The sequence below is a fragment of the Hipposideros armiger genome, unplaced genomic scaffold (assembly GCF_001890085.2).
Source record: "Hipposideros armiger isolate ML-2016 unplaced genomic scaffold, ASM189008v1 scaffold_40, whole genome shotgun sequence".
NCBI classification, from domain to species: Eukaryota; Metazoa; Chordata; class Mammalia; order Chiroptera; family Hipposideridae; genus Hipposideros; species Hipposideros armiger.
Genome location: NW_017731390.1, coordinates 4,153,439 through 4,172,626, shown reverse-complemented (window position 1 = coordinate 4,172,626; position 19,188 = coordinate 4,153,439). Strand labels below are relative to the sequence as shown.

The 19,188-nt window shown below is 39.5% G+C and overlaps 1 protein-coding gene across 5 annotated transcripts in view; it reads left to right on the top strand.

Moving 5' to 3' along the window:
- Nucleotides 1-14,182, top strand: part of FBXL20 (F-box and leucine rich repeat protein 20) — a 93,045-nt gene extending 78,863 nt beyond the window's left edge. For all 5 annotated transcript variants that reach the window (XM_019638704.1, XM_019638701.1, XM_019638703.1 and 2 more), the window contains 8 exons: nucleotides 32-158; nucleotides 1,489-1,563; nucleotides 4,302-4,432; nucleotides 6,939-6,999; nucleotides 8,421-8,465; nucleotides 10,402-10,458; nucleotides 11,466-11,678; nucleotides 13,195-14,182. In XM_019638704.1, the coding sequence (XP_019494249.1) occupies nucleotides 32-158; nucleotides 1,489-1,563; nucleotides 4,302-4,432; nucleotides 6,939-6,999; nucleotides 8,421-8,465; nucleotides 10,402-10,458; nucleotides 11,466-11,678; nucleotides 13,195-13,302 (817 nt within the window). In that variant the 3' untranslated portion in view covers nucleotides 13,303-14,182. The remainder of the gene's footprint in view (nucleotides 1-31; nucleotides 159-1,488; nucleotides 1,564-4,301; nucleotides 4,433-6,938; nucleotides 7,000-8,420; nucleotides 8,466-10,401; nucleotides 10,459-11,465; nucleotides 11,679-13,194) is intronic.
- The last annotated feature ends 5,006 nt before the right edge of the window (nucleotides 14,183-19,188 follow it).

The following is a 19,188-nucleotide window of genomic DNA, read 5'->3' as shown; positions in this document are numbered from 1 at the left end:
TTATGTTTGTTTCATTTTGTTTTATCCTAAGTGAGGGGTGTCCACTGTTGGAGCAATTGAACATTTCCTGGTGTGACCAAGTAACCAAGGATGGCATCCAAGCACTAGTGAGAGGCTGTGGGGGGCTTAAGGCTTTATTCCTAAAAGGCTGCACACAGGTAAAATACTTCATGTAGTGCTTGTGAATGATAGAAGAACCATGAACTTTGTAGGCAGCCCCAAGATGTTGGCTTAAGGGATATGTAGTTGTTTTGTATTATTGACCAAAGACACATGCTTACCAAAAATTAAAGTGTTGGGGCCGGCCGAGTGGCTCAGTTGGTTAAGAGCTCGCTCAAGGGTTTGAGCTCTGAGCAACAGCAGTTCAAGTCCCAGCCCAAGCTGAGCAACTGCTGAGCTGCCAACAGGTGTCAGGATGGCTCAACAAAAAAAAAAAAAAAAAATTAAAGTGTTTTTCTTAGAGTAAAAAAAAAAAAGAATTAACATCTGACCAAAGACCTATCTAAGGGGAAGCAAGCTGGGAAAACAAAATCATACTGAGCATGCACCCAAGAAGGGTTTCATACGATTTAATCTGAAAAGAAAACTCGCCACGTTGTTACTGTCTGAGACCCTGAACTGGATAGGTAAGGAAGGCAGTCTAGTTTAAACCACCAGAAGCTTTTCTTAAATGTGCCAAATATATAGCAACCCACATTTTATAGTGTTGATGCCACTTCCTGCCAGTCACGTTACAAATTCCAACATATTTTGTCATTAAAAATATTACTCTCTGTTGTACAGTGAAAAAAATGTGGAATTGGCATAATAGCATCTGGGAGGAAATGATCAAGAGTGGGTTTAGAAGTTAACTGACAAAAGTAGGGCTAGGCACCTATTCCCTTATTTTCTTAATGGTTACTAAAACCATGCGTTGGATTCCATTAAAAATGCCCTCAAACAATGTCCCATTGTTTGAAACAGCTTTGGAAGTTTGACTACCTTAAAACGACAGCTTGAGCTTTTGGTTATTTATGGGATCCTGAAAAATATTGATTGGAATGCATCATAATCAATTACTTGCCATCTGTTCTCAGCACTGTACTCATGGCACTGATCTTCCAGCAGCAGATAAACTGTGGATTCCTTTCTCAACTCCTGCTCCCAAAAATACAGGAAGTGTAGAAATGTAAAAATTATTTTAGCTTCATAGACACCCAGCAGAATGCTGTAAGGCATATTTATCAGAAGAAAAATCCATAAACATTAGGCAGTGTTTATTTTATCTTTTCCTTGATTCGATTATAAGAATTTGATGTGATAAGAACTGATAAAAAATAAAATGTACTGATCATATGAATTACACCTTTATGTAATCATAGTTCATTGTTCCTTTAAAACTTGGTTGTCTTTATTAAGAATGCATTAATGAATGTGTGTACTCTTAAAGCTTTGTCCTTTAAAACGATGTCAATAATCTTTTTATCCCTCTCTTTTTAATCTTTCTAGCTAGAAGATGAAGCTCTCAAGTACATAGGTGCACACTGTCCTGAACTGGTGACTTTGAACTTGCAGACTTGCTTAGTAAGTAGTCCTTCCCACAACTCTTCTGCACTAGTAATTCATTTCTGTATTATTACTGTTAAGTGTTTCAGTCATCAAGACCGGTGGTGTTTCCACTTTAATTCTGGGGGACACAGTAGACACACAGACGATTCTTGACTTGCTTGACTGTACTCACTCCCAGGGGCTTTGACATAGATAAGAGGGTAGCTTATTCAGAAATCCAAGTAGGCTCACTATAACTTCACCCCTTTCTTTTGTACTTAAGAAAACTCTACTTTTTAGGATTAAATTATTCAAAAACTTCAGTTTTTAAAGTATTTTTGGTAAATTAATTGCAGTCACATCAATTAAGATCTATCAGTGGGTCATAACTATTCGGAACCACTAATCTAAACAGATGATGAGCAAAATGTATCCTTTAAATTATTTTCAAGTAGTAGTTATATTGGGTTGTCTGAAAAGTCATGACGCATTTTTGCAGTGAAAAACATAGAAAAAAATACGTCATAACTTTTCCGACAACCCAATAGTTTACATTTGGGTTGTTTAGACTATCAGCTTTTTTTGTGTCTATCCCAAACCCCTGAACTTGACTTAGAGAATTTGCTGAAACTATTCAGAGCCCTAGAACATTAACAATATACCTTTAGCTTTTCTCTCTTGTCTTGAAAATTAACATATGTGTGTTGCTTTGGAGTGAGAGCCTCTCTTAGCAATTAAAAAAAGTTGATAAGGGTTTTCTTTGTTTTCACTAAATAGGCCTTCTGGTTATTATACCATCCCCTTCTTATTTAATCACCTGAAACTTGAGAATGGAGTGGTTGTTTAGTTTAAAGGTGATACTTAAAGGGCATTTAAGTACCACAAAATTACACATTTTGTGCAATTTAAGCAACTCACCCTTACAGCCCTAAGGTATAGTTAGTTCTTGCTGATAAGGATCTGTTTAGGGGCTTCTGGAGACTGAGTTAAAGGAATGACTTTTTAAAAATTCTGACCACCCTTTTCTTTTAATTCTGATTGCCATAGTTGCTAACTACCAGAATTTGCCTAATTTCGTTCATGGAAACTGAAATATTTGTCCTGAGAAAAAGAGCTTATACAACTACTGCAAACATGAAACCCTCATTTTACAGTGATAGGAAAAAACCGTCCTAGGGCATCCTCAGATTTTATTTATATACATGTATACACACATTCTGTACATATATGTATGTGGCACATACACACTCACACATACATCTATACCATATATTCCTACCATTTGCCATTTTAGCTTCATTTCCTTTACCCTTCCAGCAGGCAGAAATCACAGTTGTTACGCATAAAGAACCAGTTCTATCTTATATTTGTTTTACTGTTTCCCTTCACCCAGATATTAGGGCACAAGTCAGTCCTCTGTTATTCCCTCCGTACAATATGATAAAATTATTCTTAACATTCATGAGACTTCATGTTCCTGCCCAAAACTGTTGAAGTGACCAAAGTACATTCTTGATCCATTCTCTTTCTTGACTAATATGAAAACATAAAAGTTTAGTAAATTTGACTTTTTAAAATTTAAAATATTGATAATACGACTTTTCTCCTCTTTTCTTTCTCAGTAATCCCTTACAGACTTTAATACATTAAAAAGGAAAAGACAGCACAGTCCTCCAATACTTTGTGAATATTGTGTGACACAAATTCCACTGGCCTGCTAAATATGCATGTTTATTGATTGCTGCTTCCCCCTTACATTTCAGTTATCCTTGTTTAGTAATAACGATACATCACACTTCCATGGCACTTTTTTATGCACATGTGTATATACCTCATTAATTTATTTTCATGACAAATCTTGTATCTGCCTTAGCATCCATTTTTTATCTGTATTGTTTCAGTTGTATAATATTGAGAACGTACTGATTTAAGCAGTGACTTTTGAAAGTTTTATTTTTTTCAGTTCTCCTTGCAACCCAAGGACTGATTAAACAGAGATGACAGGGGAGCTTTTGTGAAGCTTACACAAAACTAGTGAATTTCACAGGACAAATTTAAGCGCTGGTCGTATCGGATTGGATCCAACATGTTAAGATGTTTATACATGACTTTTGAAAAATGTAACATCTTTGTTCTTTTTCATTTTAAAATAATTTAAAACATACAAAATTATATTTGAGTTGGACACACTGTTTATTTATCTCCATAAATTAGAATATTGTTTATTAGAAAACAGAAATGTAGAAATAAATGTATCTGGTTGGTATGAGATTATAGCCATCACCCACAGGCTGTTTCATTTTTTTCAGTAATTTACTGGGTTGTCAGAAAGTCATGACGTATTTTTCTTGTTTTTTGTTGCAAAAATGCATCATGACCTTTCCGACAACCCAGTAGTATCAATTTTGAACTTGTAATTACATTTATACTATTAAAATACTGCTGTTCTTACTGTTTTCTAGGTTTTGTAATCATTCCATTGAATCTACACCATGATGCACCCTGTACTATTCCCAATCCCATTAGGTTAAAAGAATCCCATTATAGTTTCTTTCTTCCCTTTACCCCTGAAATAAGCACTACCTCTCTAGCAAACTACATCAAAAGGAACTAGAAGAAAGTGTGTTCATTTTCTTTTAGGTCTATTACCTGATTTATATTAATTTTTTTTTTTTGGTACTTATTTTCACAGAGGTAACATTTTTCTCTTTTTCTTCTGCTAAGTTACTAACATCTATGGTTTTGTTTTGTTTTTTTTGCTCTTGTTTTTTTAGCAAATCACAGATGAAGGTCTCATTACTATATGCAGAGGGTGCCATAAGTTACAGTCCCTCTGTGCCTCCGGCTGCTCCAACATCACAGATGCCATCCTGAATGCTCTAGGTCAGAACTGCCCACGGCTTAGGTAAACATTTCTTGTTTAGCTGAAAAAATCAGGGGAGAGGAACAGAGGCCTCCTTCACCTATATTTATTCCTTGGAACCATGAAATTTTTAAGGTTTATGCTACAAGACCACTACCCTTTTAAATGCCCACCTACTAGTTTTTATTTCATTTGATTACATGTAATTGGCCTGAACTAAGGGATAATGGTCCCCATTTACTACTTCTTGCTATCCATACTAGGAAAAAAAAAAAAAATCCTTTTATTACCGTTTTCCCCATGTATAAGACGCACCTTAATTTGGAGCCCGAAATCTGAAAAAAAGTGTATTACATAGTTATTGAACTCAAGTTTTATTCATCATAAAATTCATACAGCTCCTCATCACTGTAAAAAAATCTACAACCACTGTATAAGACGCACCCAGTTTTTAGACCCCCAAACTTTTCGAAAAAGGTGCATCTTATACATGGGGAAATATGGTACTTGAGAAAAGAAACAAACGCATTTTCTCTTATGCTTTCATATACAGACAGACCCCGGCTTACTATGGTTCAACTTACAAGTCTTTGACTTGACAATGGTGCAAAAACAAAATGCATAATAAAGTACATTAGATATTCCACATTTTATTATAAAATAGGCTTATATTAAATGATTTTGCCTAACTGGGCTAACGTAAGTATTCTAAGCACATTTAAGGGAAGCTAGGCTAAGCTATGGTGTTCAGTAGGTTAGGTGATTAAATGCATTTTCGACTTCATGATATTTTCAACTTAGGATGGGTTTATTGGGACATAACCCCATTACAAGCCAAGGGAGCATCTGTAATTCCTTTCTGAAGAAAGTTTTTAAAGGTCTACCTTGTAGTCGCTTATAGTGTAATAATGATGCCAGGTACACAGCAGGGAGTATTTTAAAAGAAAACCCACAGGAGAACCTCTTTTGTGCTAATTGATGGTGTTTTAGAGCAAGGCTTAGTTCCCTATGATTCCTCCTTTCTGCCTAAATATAAGACTGGCTGAATATTAAGAATGCTGTGTTGGCCATGTACATGGTATCAAACCCATATGGATTCTGTAAGAGCACACAACACACTATTTTGATCCTCCTATACCTGTTTTGTTTTTTAAAATAAAACTTATATTGTACTGATTATATGTTAGATGTGTTAGCCATTGTTTTAAGTGATTCACAAATATTAATTCATTTAATCATCATAACACCATATAAGCACTGTTATTATCTCCATATTATAGATGAGAAAACCGAAGCACAGAGGTCAAGTTACCTGTTCAGAGTCTCACAGCTAGTAAGTGCAGGAGCAAGGATTCAAACCCAGGCACCCTGGCTCCAGAACCCATGCAACCACTTGTCTTACATATAATAATCATTTAAACCAATAGAACTTGATTAAAACTTTTTTTTGTAATTACCTGGCCATAGGCCATGATTAGTGAAACAACATTTGCCTAGAGTATCAAAATTCTTTTATAGAACATAGACTTTTGGGTCAAATTAGTTAGTAGCAGAAGCCTAGAGTCCTATTCAGGAGCTAAGGAGGTAGTCAAATTCCTCTCTAAAAATATTACCTGTTCCCTTTTTGTCTTAAAGAGAGGGGTTTTTAGCGTCCCCCTCCTTTGTAGTTTCTTATTGTTAAGAACGGAAAGGCTCTCAAATGTGATATTCAAGGTGGGTTCAGTCAGATCATGCTTTTCCATCAGATAAAGTATTCATTTCTAATTGATGGTTAGTTGATAATGATTTCTTATACTTTAGTGTTATTTTTTTTTTCAACTTCTGTAAATAATTTGTAAGCAAACATATAAATATTCTTTGGTACCGATGTGCAGATGCCACCAAACTTTTCACAGAAAAGAGCTACTTTTGATTCCCTGGTCCTGTGAATAGTATTTAGGTTGTGTGGAGCAGCTCTGAATAGGAGAACGGCTGCCAGTTCAGCTTCCCTCTCCACTGGGCCTCCCTGGGAGCCTGTGGGAGGAGGCAGGAAGCTTAAGGAGATTTTTTCATAAGTATGGAATTTCATATTTGGGATTGGCCTATAATTAACAAGTCCCTTCATGGCATTTTTAAAAGCTATTTAAATCTCAGTGAACCTACATGTAAAATAGGAAAAGAGAATAATTTACATTAGCAACAGATCGACTGAAACAGAGTATTTATCTCCATTTCCTTTGTTTTCTAGGAGCAGGCTGCCCTCTGGGGGTAAGCAGTATGCCATCAAGAAGCCTTTTAAATGCATTTCTCATGCATTTTGGCATTAACTACAAGCTTCTATTATATTCTTCTGATTGCATCACCCTGAAATGTGGTATTTACAGGACCACTTTCTGCTGACTCCATGAAAATGAATGGCAAGATCTGTATACAGACTTGCTTAGCTGTTAATGTCACTATATTATATAGTCCTTAGGGAATAGGAGGTTGTTTTCTTAAATTCTTGCTGTTTTAATAAATGCAGTTTTCAGGGACCGAGGACTTGACTTTCGCTTTGTTTTTTTAACAGAATATTAGAAGTGGCAAGGTGTTCTCAACTAACAGATGTAGGCTTTACCACTCTGGCCAGGGTAAGTATTTTCTCCAAGTTCTATAGGTTTTGCTGGGGATTTTTATTTCAGAAGGAGCATGGAGGGGAATGTGAAATGGCAGCAGAATTGAAGGTGTGGGGTGTCAGGACCTTCCCTGTGGCTGATGTTCCTGGGCATTGTCGGGCCGCAGCCACAGGCCTGTAGAATACAAACTGCCCTGAAGTGCAGACTTGCATTGGATAACATAATGCTCCTCCATGAGACTTCATTTTCCACACTTTCATGTGATCAATTAAGTAGGGACTTCCTAGTGCTTCGTGAAAGAAGCTTACATGGTTATTTGTATGCAGCTGGTTGGTGAGAGTAATGTTGAAAGAAACATATAAGCCTGATTTTAATTGGAGGCATTTTAAGAGATTTTCTGTGTTCTCCAGAATATTTTAATATTAATATTTGGAGTGGTTTATAAATCTCTGTATAATAATAGTACTTAAAATTATACTGTCTTTGACCAATGTAATGGGACATGGGGAAGGACATTTGCTTTCAGGCCTATCAATGGAATACAATACTAATTGAGTGCGGGCGGCACATGACATAACTTACATGAGGACATAAAGCTTACCTTTCACTCTTCCCAATAAATGGTTTTTGTTCAATTATTTATGGTTGAAGGGATCTCTTTATAGCGCAGTATTACTGTTCAGCAAATGTATTCCCTTGGACTTGTAAAATGTTAGATACTTTAACTGGGGCATAGTAGAGAAATTCTAATGTGACCGAGGCCTTTTTTTTTTTAAGATTTTATCGGGGGAGGGGAACAGCGCTGGGGAATTGGGGGAAGGGGAACAGACAAGTTGCTGTACTTTTGTTCTTCAGTCTAGTTGTGGAGGACATTGCTTCACTGGCCCGTGTTGGTATTATCATTGCGCCCTTCCCAGGTGAGGCAGATCGGTCGCCGGCCTCTGGACGGCCGCTCACGGCGGCTCTTGGCAGCTCACGCTGGCGGCGGCTCTTGGCAGCTCACGCTGGCTGCCGGCCACTCGCGCTGGCTGCCAGCCACACACGGTAGCTTATGGCAGCCCACTGCAGCACGGGCTGCAGCCTACGCCGTCGTTGGCGATTTACAGCAGCCCAGCTCCAGGTTGAACTGTTGTTCACCATCTTAGCTGGAGAGGACAGTGTCACTGGCCCCCATGTGGGATCTAAACCAGGGCCCTGCTGCTCAGAGCTGGCATCCCAAGCCAGCTCTTAACCAGCGCACCACTCAGCTAGCCTGACCGAGGCCTTTTAAAATGTGTAATTAATGGAATAAGACAGAAAGTGACATTAGAAGGACACCAACTGTATAACTCTTAAGATTTCATTAGTATATTTAGTATACTACTTTGTTTTTTGGCCTTAAATTTTTCCTGTGTTTTATATGTTTGTATTGTAATGTTTGGCTTTGTATTTTATAGAATTGCCATGAGCTTGAAAAGATGGACCTGGAAGAGTGTGTTCAGGTAAAATTGTGGATTTTTACTCAGGAATACAGTATGATAGAAAATTACATACCATGCACATGAGAACATTCACTTCCCTACCCTAGTGTAGTGTGGTGCCTGGCAGCACCGCTGGCTCTCTCCGTTTAGGGAGGGGCCCTCCAGGCATAACAGGCTGCGGTGCTCATAGTATAAAAAGTCTGACAATTAAGTTCGCGAACTCATCCTAGAAAAAGTGCTACATACCTCATTGCTGAATAGAACTATGGTCACCTTCAAAGTAACTCCCCTTGGGAAGCTGTGCACTGATGCCAGCGCCTACTCCACCCTTTAAAGCAATTTTGGAACTCTTTTTCTGGAATGGCCATCAGAGCTGTCATCGTATTACCTACCCTTGATTTCCTGAGTGTCATCAAAATGTCTTTCTTTCAATATTTCTTTTATCTTCGGGTAAAGAAAGATATCATTAGGGGCCAGCTCAGGTGAGTAGGGAGGGTCTTCCAATATAGTTATTTGTTTACTGGCTAAAAACTCCCTCACAGACAGTGCCGTATGAGCTGGTGCATTGTCGTGATGCAAGAGCCTTGAATTGTTGGCGAAAAGTTCAAGTCCTCTAACTTTTTCATGTAACCTTTTCAGCACTTGCAAATAGTAAACTTAATTGTTTGTCCATTTGGTACAAATTCATAATGAGGAATTCCTCTGATATCAAAAAAGTTTAGCAACATCATTGCAACAAGTTTGCGAACTTAGTTGTCAGACCTCATATGTGTTAAGAAACTAGGAAAATTCATGCCATCAATAAGGTTGCCATTGGAAAGAAAGAGGGTTCAAACATTCAGGCCGTAATGATGATAAATGTTTCCTTAGACCTATAGGGTTTTGATACTAGTAAATAATTAAAGCCCCATCACAGTTACATGTAGCACTGCCCTTTTAATGACAGGCAAACCATAGGTTATTTCCTTATCAACAATTTCTTTTGTTACCAATTAAGAGCTTTGAGATTATTAGTAGATTAGGGAGAAACTTTGAAGGGGGATCCTAAAAAGAAGATAGAGCAATGAATTTTTTTAATGGTAAAAATAAAGGAGATACTTGGGTAACTATTGAGGTCCTTTTTTTTCTAAATTACTTGTTATCATCCGAACACTACTTAGCAGCTATTAGTTCTTACGAAACTAAAACTTGTTCACGTGCATTTATCTCTTGCACATGCCTGAGTGTCCCTTCCAGTGTCAGTCCTGAATGACGTGCACATACCTGCCTGCCCCAACTTCCCACCCCCTTGCCATTTCTTAACCCCTGTGAAGCTATATACATTACAATAATATATAATAACAATAATCTCAGAGTTGCAAATTTGAAAGGAAGCACTGATTTACTTTTTGTCATAAGATAGCTATAAAAGACTGTTCTTCCTTCTAGGAGTATGTCCTTCCTGAATGTTCATAATTAACCCAGATTCCAGCAGCCCCTTTCTGCCACCCTTGGGAAGATAACTGACACCCAACTTACCAATCCTTAGTTGTGGCATGGTTTGTAAAATATAAGCCAAATATCTAAAAATCTGAGGATGTTTCTACATTAATCTTTTTTTCATGGAGCAGTGTCTTCTGATTCTTTTCTGTAATGGTTCTAAGGAGGTGGGATAAAGTCCAGTGGGTAAAAGTTACGAGGGGACAGATTTTCATTCATTTCAGAAACAAAACAGTTTTCAACAGACCTGTTCATAGATGAACACTAGAGATGACTAGATGCGTTTAAGCCTAGCTTGGATAGGTTCTCAAAGAGCAGGTTCGGGTAGCCAATGGGATTTCAACTTCTAGATTCTGTCATTTGATCATTGATATTAGGCTGTCAGTCTAGATAGAATAAAAGTGTAGTCAAGAATGAGGTATGGCCCATGAGTATTTTTTGGAACTATACCTAAAATAAGCTTACATGTTTCTTTCAGATAACAGATAGCACATTGATCCAGCTTTCTATACACTGTCCTCGACTTCAAGTATTGGTGAGTTTGACTCTGAAAGTTTTGCGTGTTTATTGGATTTACTCAAAACCCAGCTCTTATTTTCCTCTTGGTGTCTTGCTACCATTTCGGGAAAGCATATTTCTTCAAATTGCCAACTTACCGAGGACCAAGACAAGACCTGAGTGTAGTGGGAAACTGAAATAGGAACTGGAAAAGTTAAATGTTTTCTGGATCAATACTTGGAGATTGAAAACTGACATGGGCAGTATGAGTCCTCCCTCCCACAGGAATTACACTCCTTCCTGAATGATGTTTAAATTTCCATAGGTCCAAGGGACGAGGTGGCCCAAAATACAGTTTGCTTCACCTTGGGACCAAGTGTTCCTGTAAAACAGAACCAACCAAGGCTTTACATGGGGGGTTCTCTGCTACTGCTTCCAGTAACATTGTGGGAAAGCATTCTGGTTGACTATTCTGTTATCTAGGTTCATTTTTGGTGTGTTTTGTGGCACATTACTATCCAAAATCGGGTCAGAGGTTCTGATGAGTTTCACATGTAGGAACCAGGGATTTAAGGAAAATTGATAAAGTGATTTATGTGAAGAGATAACCACACTTGACAACCCTAAGAATCAACTTCAGTTAATTAACTGGGCATGCCCCTATACCAGGTATTCAGTATTTAGTCCAAATTCCAGAAATCTTTGTGCAGGAAAAGCTTGAGCTCTACTGTCCCTGTAAAGAAGAGAAGTGTTAATTTGTGTGTCGGGGCAAGGGGTGAATATCATTGTTTATGAACTATTTCACAGTAATTACACGAATTCACAAAATATATTTAGAACCATACAAATGTCGATCATTGATTGTCAAAAGCAGAACCCCAGGAATTCTAGTTTGCTTTTTTCATTTTACCACATGTACCTAGTAATGGTTCCATATATATCAAAATCAAACCAGAAAAGTCTCCTTTCCAATGGTACCCAGGCCTCTGGCTAAAGAATGCCAGAAGATATTTCAGTGTCCTTCCTTGCTCTGTTTGATTTCAGAGCCTGTCTCACTGTGAGCTGATCACAGATGATGGAATTCGTCACCTGGGGAATGGGGCCTGTGCTCATGACCAGCTGGAGGTGATTGAACTGGACAACTGCCCACTAATCACAGATGCATCTCTGGAGCACTTGAAGAGCTGTCACAGCCTTGAGCGGATAGAACTCTATGACTGCCAGCAAATCACACGGGCGGGAATCAAGAGACTCAGGGTAAAGATGGCTGCATCACTCTCCGGCTCTAGTGTTCTCAGCACCCTTTCCTTCTTTTTTTTTTCGATTTAGAGTCCTGTGAGTTTTATATTTACTTGGACATTTAGCAGAGATTTTTTTTTTTAATGGAGAGCAAACCTAAAGGTAGATAGTTTTTAACCTATGTTTCCATTTGTTCCAGATGGAAATTTAGTAGGAAAATAGCCACTGAAGGGAAGAAAAGTAGGTCTCCTCCCAGCAGAGTTTCTCCAGTAATGTCCAGAGCTTAATTAATAACATGCCTGGAGTCAAAAGCGTGTGCCAGATTTTGTTTCTCAAAGAAAGAAAGGAATAACATAAAGAAAATATTTAGTTAAATAGGATTTAATAATTTAATCTCTATTTCCTTTCACATTAAGCCCTTTTGCTGGAGTTATTTTTTAAGACAAAAGTGGATCATGTAGTTTTTTTCTTTTTTCTTTTAGCCCCACCCTCCATAATAGAGACCCATGTATACCCAAATGACTGGAAGACAGGTTCCCAGCAAGAAGGTTATAAAAGGCTGGATGAATCTGTTAGATTATTCAGCTCAACAGACATTTATTGGAACATCTGCTTCACACCTGCTGTGGGAAAGGCACTGTGCTTAGTTAGTAGGCCCTTACAACCAACCTCTAAAAACTCCATGTTGACCATTTGGCATCTGAGCACGTAAAGGAACACCAAACCTCACCTTGAGTTCCAGTTGGCCTCCGTTCCTCCTCTCCCATCAGACTGAGAGGACTGAGACCTTAACTGCAATGGCGGGGTCCTTGCAGCCGTATTTCTTCTATACCACAAAAGAGCCACAGATCAACCAGAGCCTCTTCTATGGCTTACTTTTACTAGGGTTCCTGGCTCTCAGCAATCCATCTCTTCAATCTCTAAATCTTCAAGAGTCTTTATCTGTTCTTCAAGCCACTTAGCACTTTTTCGCTTTCATTTAGCTATTTATGTGCATGTCTAGACTACAAGTTCCCTAAGAGCAGGATTTCCATCTTGATCATCTTTGTATCCCTCTTGTGTAACTAGCACAGTGCCTTGAACATAGCAGGAATTCGGAAACTATTTATGTGGTAAAAAACTAGAGGCATGTTGTTAAAAGAGGATAATAATGATGAGGTTTTTTGAAACATCAGAAGAAACATTGTCCACAATGACTTGGAAAAAATTACTTTAAGCTTATATAGTTTCTTCCAACTATGGGAATCAAGCTAGGAATCCCCTTTAGGACAAGTTAAGAGATGGGTATGAAGTTTCCCCCCAGTTTTATTATTATTATAGAAGCAAGTAGCAAAGTTATGTGAGCTGATTTGGTTGTTTAGAGTAAGGTGGGATGGTACAGGGTAGAAACCAGGCCTCTCAGCATCCTGGCTGTTGGTGCTCAGCCTCTGCCCTGCTTTCATGGCCAGTCAGCCCCTCAGTGTTTTTTCTGAAAACCAACCTTGCTCTTTCTGTTCAAGCCCTCTCTCTTAGTAATGTTTCTGTCTTGTTTCAGACCCATTTACCCAATATTAAAGTCCACGCCTACTTCGCACCTGTCACTCCACCCCCATCAGTAGGGGGCAGCAGACAGCGCTTCTGCAGATGCTGCATCATCCTATGACAGTGGAGGTGGTCAACCTTGGCGAACTGAGTATTTAATGACACTTCTAGAGTTACCGTGGAGTCTCCAGTGGAAGCAACCCCAGTGTTCTGGGCAAGGGTTACAAAGTGAGGGCAGCACCCAGATCCCCAGAGCCACACATACATATGCATACCCACCCTCACCCACTCTAGCTCTGTGACCAGGGGACTGAAGTTCGTGCAGGCTTTATCAAGTGGATTGGTAAAACTTAACCATTCCTGTTGGATGTTCCCAGAAGAAAATCCTAGGCAAGGTAGAGGGAAAGGAGCATTCCAGCAAACCCAGTGTTACTGCTACTACGGTTTCTTTATTTTATTAAGGGGTTTCTTTGGCAATTTTGGAACAGCAACTGCAGTCCTTCAGGGTCAAGGAAAGCATAGAAAAACAATATATGTTGCATCCAGGGACCAGAAAGAAAATTTCTTTGCATCCTATAAGTGGTAGCCATCCGTTGTGAGATGACTACAGAGCTTCTGTGCTTCCTCGTTCCCATGCCAACGTGCTGAGCATGCTCACAAAGAAGGCTCGTCCATTCCTCATCCTGTTGTAGTGTTTGGCCCAGAGGTTTCCTAAATGATTGCGTTGAAATCGCTGTGGTCCAAATGTGATTACTTAACCCACTCAAATTGTCACTCTCTGTAGCACACTTGTGCACCTGTCTTTCGCTCACTGTTGCTCCCTCCTGCATTCTTGCTCAGTCTGTCACCTGTTCATAGTCTGCTTACTCACACTCAGTTGTTACTCTTTTGCTGTTGTTGTGTTTACAAGTTTGCATTTTGGATGATTAGTTGGGGTTACCAAACATTTTTAAAAGAGACATTATCAATAAATATTTTTTTAATTCTAAATTTTACCGTTAGGGGACCCCGCCTGAATCTTTACCAGTTGTGAGAAGAAATTGAGCTAAGACTATTTTGAGGAAAGTAAACTTTGCCTTTTGGTTTCTGTTCTGTCTTGTGATATGTGATAATACACATAGTATGCTCAGCATTCCCCCTGCACATTTTTCCTTCCATGAAACTCCACTGACCTTTAGTAAGGAGAGAGAAATGCATTATTAGTAAAGAGTGAAATGGCAGGTCCCAAAACGGAGCCTGAAAGCTCCCACCACCTGAGCTCAGACATGTAGTATGTTCACTGAAATACAGCTGTGATCAGTGGCATCTATGACTTGTGTCTGTGAGGTGGTTGGTTTTAGCAGGAATGCTGCTAGAAGAGCTATACTGTCTAGCCAATCAATTTCGCTTCCCCCATCCGTCCCCCTCCCCCATTTCAGTCTGTCAGGGATACAAGAAGGACCCTGTAACAGCTGGTCAACTGTATGTCAGTGTTGATGGTATCATGTCTAATATCAAAGCCTCAAAGGACCAGAACCTTTTCAGACCTGTCAGCCATATCTCTCTTGTGCTTTAGACTTCCCATGAATGAAATAGAAGTGTAGCCAGGTGAAGGAAGGGGCAGCAGAAAGAGAACATTGAGGGGAAGTAGGGGGTTTGGTGTGTCTGCCCAGCCTGGTCATCAGAGCTGAGGGCAGGGTGTTCAGTACCCATGACTCCGAGTTGAAGAAGTTTTCTCTCCCCTGCCCCCACCTGCCAAAAAAAAATCATGCAGGATGAGTGAAATGAGTTTTTAAAGTTCAAGAAGTAGATTTCTAAGCCCTGAGGTTAGAAACCTTGTGTGATTTTTTTTTTTTGGGGGGGGGGTCTTCTAGAACATTAATGTGCAGTTCACCATGATCTTAGATCATCTCATGATCCAGGCTGTTAAAAGGCTTGTTTTAATGCTTATGCTTCAAGTGCTGGTTCAACCAGCAGGTGTAAGAATTAAGTGTGATTTATTTCTTCACAAGCAGTCACATGAAAGTGTCCTAGAAACATGTACGATCCCCCAGTATTTAGCATGTTATATTTATTTAAAATTCTATTTTATCATGCCCTTTTAAAAGCTCAAATTACTTACATTTTTTATTCTCCGTGCCCCTTATTTTCTTTTCAAATTACAATGTAAGGAATACACTTTTTAAAGTGAGATTCACTCTCCTGGCTACACCCCACAAGTATAAATATACACACGTGCACACACACTTCAAGATGTAGTTCATGATATTCAGATCCCTAGGTCACTCGTTCAAACAAAACTAAAAAGAGAAATACTTAGGTACCACTTTAATGGATAATAGTGCCTGAACAAATTGACCATAAAACCCTGATTGATTAGTGAGTTTGGCTTTGAATTGCCCAATGGTTGAGGCTATTAAGGTACTTCTTTACTTGAAAAAATACATAAATTTAAAAGACCCTGCTCACCAGTACATGAACGTCTTGGAAATGGTGTTTCTCTACTCAAAGAGTGTACTCACGTGCAGGTCCATGTGCATTTGCCCAGGCAATCCCTGTGTGTCTGGGCAGAGAACAGAGTGGAGAGAGAGAGAATACAGGCCCCGGAGTGTGCAGCACTCACTGGTATGTGGTCAGGCAGGAGCTTTGTTCTTTCTCAAGAAAACTTCAGGCCCATCAAGCTTGGAAGGAAATACATTTTTTATGCCTATCTGCAACCTACACCAGCTGATGAAATGTACCAGGACTTTGAGAACCCAGAACATGGTAAGTTTGGGTCAGGTGGAAAGGGTCCTGTCATCGGAACATAATGCTTCCTATTTTCACATCAGGAACACTTGAAAATTCAGTAAACCTTCACAGGTGTAGGAGAACTCTCCTTAGGAAAAGCTTATTGTTCCATTTGTCTGACTCCAGATTCCCTCCACAATATGCCTTCTGTAATGAAAAAATGCAGCGTGAACAGAAGGGATTTGGGAGAAGTAAGGATGTACCCTCAAAGCTATTGCCATAAACCTGCAGATAAGCCAGGAGGAATTAATGCAGTGTCTCTGGAGGAAGTTATTAAACATCCAGCTCATCTCTTTTCCAAGCAGCCTTTTCCCCATGTTTTCCAGCATCAGTTGTTCCATTGATATCTTTTACATCCTCTTTGTTGGTCCCATCAAGGTGATTTCAGGTTTTTATTTTTAATTGACTTCTCCCATTTCCTTCCTGTACCCACCCTCATCGCATGTTAAAAGGCTCCATCTCCTCCCAGTGATGCTGCTGATTCTTCCTCAGATGTTTCCAGTCTAGCTCCCCGTTTGCGTCCTTGTCCTGATCTAGGCATTGTCCTGGGCAGCCTTGCATTCAGTGAGTGTCACATGGCTCAGGCCATTTTTCACTGGGTATCTTATTGTTTGCTTACTGAATTTGAAATCAAACTTGGATATGAGCAGTAAGAGGATCTGGCATCCTTTTTTTTCCAATATTTGGAATATGAAAGCACATTGTACTTTGTGTAAAAAGGGTTTTCTTCTGTTCTCTTTCGTGGATGTAAAAATATTTCTTAAATGGTTTTTGTAAATTTTTACATTCATTAAGTTGATTTAGCAGACACGTAAGTCAGAAATTTTATGTAGTCCTGATATTACACATTTTAGAGGGAAACCTGGTAAATATTTTTATGATGCTTTATTTTGGGTTTTCCAAACTGATCAGTTCAATATAGCTATAATGCTGCAGCCTTCAAGCTCTGGGATTTCTTTTCATTGTCTTGTAAAATGCATTGTTACTGGTTTCAATAGCCCACTAATGCCATGGGGGTGCAAAACAAAGTATGCAATGGAACCTTACTTGTTTGAAGTTGTTAGGAAGTGTGATAGTGTCTCTGGAAAGAGGAGGGTGGTTTCCTGTCTGCCTGTGTGGGCAGCATATCCTTCAGGACCGTGCAGTTTTGGAGAGGAGGAACACTTGCCAATTGGTTGCAGACCCTTGGCCATTTAATATTTATTGTGCTAAAAGTCACAGGCTGCTTATGACAGTCACCAGCCATGAGAGAGGAAATTGGTCCATTCTGCCTTTTCCCTCCTTGTATGCTTGATTTAAGGTTAGGTTTCCATCCCCATTGTGTGTCCTGGCTACCAGACTCTTCCAGTGGTATGCTTTGAGCTTCCGGAACATTTCATAAAAAGATTGCCTTCTCTATCTACCCACCAGTTCTAGGATCTTTAACCACCTCAGACCCAGGCAATGTGAATTAGCCAAGTTTTGTTTGAGAAAAGGTGTACGATGTTTGGTTCGAAGTCTTGAGGCAGAACCCTCCCACTCGCAATGATCTAGGACCAAAGAACCCTAAGCAGTAGGAGCGTGAGGGGAAATATGGAGTCTCAGCCTCTCCTCACCTTTATTTTTATCATAGATTTTAAGTGTAAGATTGAAAGACACAGAAAGCTATTCGAGATCATGTCAATTGTGTATAATTAACCAAGGTAATTTGGGAATAAAATTTGGCTGCATTTGTTATATCCAGATGCTCTAACTTAACATCTTGGTTCTCTAGCAAAGAACATGCTGCTCTAACCTTGCCTTCTCATTTGGGACACACTTTCTGCCTGCCAGAAACTACCATTTGAGACAAGTGAGTTTTCTGCATGAAGGGCTTCTGCAGCTCCCCCCTCAAGGCAAGTCGACCTATTTTGTCCATTTTTCTTAGGAACGTAGTTGTGCATTTCTGAAGCCTTTAGTCCTTAGGAAAGTTAGGAACCCAGCTGAGTCTGAGTGCATCTTTGGAGCCCAAGAGAGATACACTTAATTTTCAGCAGACAAAAATCTGTCAGACAAGCTCCCATGTGTGATGTTAAGAGAAATTCCCTAATGCACTTCCATCTCTGCTTTGTGTGTTTTTTGACTAAGCCCTTGGTAGAGTTTGGTTCCTAGGTGTTGAGTCTCAGTGCTTCCTGAGCCAAGGTGGTTACTGCCCTTTAGGAGAAAGAACCATGAGCAACCAAAACTCTATCAATGACCCTGTCTATTTTCTGTGTTTTTCAGTGTCTTGTTTTGAAGGGTTGGGGTGGGGAAACGGTAGGTGAGATTCAGAGTAAAGGAAGAAATGAGGTCTGGAACTGGGGTACTTTGCTTCCGTCGCAGGCATCTGCCCTGAATATATAGAAACAGCTGCTTCACATGTGAGTCGATTTACTTTCCATCTAATAAACCCCATGCCCTTCTTACTGGCAAGGAGGGCTTCTGCTTTCCACACACCTAACCAGAGTCATCCAGATGGGGATTGGCACCACGGAAAGAGCCACCAGTGCTTCCCAGCTGCTTCTGGGTGTGGTTTCCACCAGGGCAAGAGCAGGTAGGCAAAAAATGTGAATGCCCACCCCAAGAAGAGATGGGAAAACAGAGGTGTCCAGACACAACCTTTTCTCTTCTGCCGTAACCCCCCAAGAACCCAGGGAAATCTTTGAAGCGATGTCGTTTTTTATTAAAGTGGAGAAAGAAAACTTCATCCCACTAAGTTTCGCTTGTCATTGTCTCTTACTACTGTTTCTGATTAATTCAGATCTGTACCCACTGCTGCTCACACACATGTATGTGTTTCTTACTTTAGCCTAACCCTTCTCGGCGCCTGAAGTCATTATTCTATTTTTTGTTTTTCTTTTTTTTTACGGCACTAGTGAATGAGAACCTAAAGTCTTAGAAAATCCTAACTTGAAAAGGAGTCTCTAACTGGCATGGTTTGATTAATTACGTTACCTTTTTCCCCCTAAAGACTTGAATGATTTTCTTTCCTAGTGCTATATAATAGATCTATAATAAGTGAAACCTTTGCTGCTACTTTCCTGGGTTTACAACAGTTTACTCCTTCCCTTAAGAATAATTTATCTGTGCTTCTCTGATGACTGTTAATTTCTAATATGTGCAGGAAGAGATGAGCCTGAGATTCCTTCTCTTACTCCCCTCCTCATCCTGCCCCCAAATTACACACTAACCTCTACAGGATCTGTGGGGTGGGGCTCATCAGGAGCGACTTGTTTTTTCT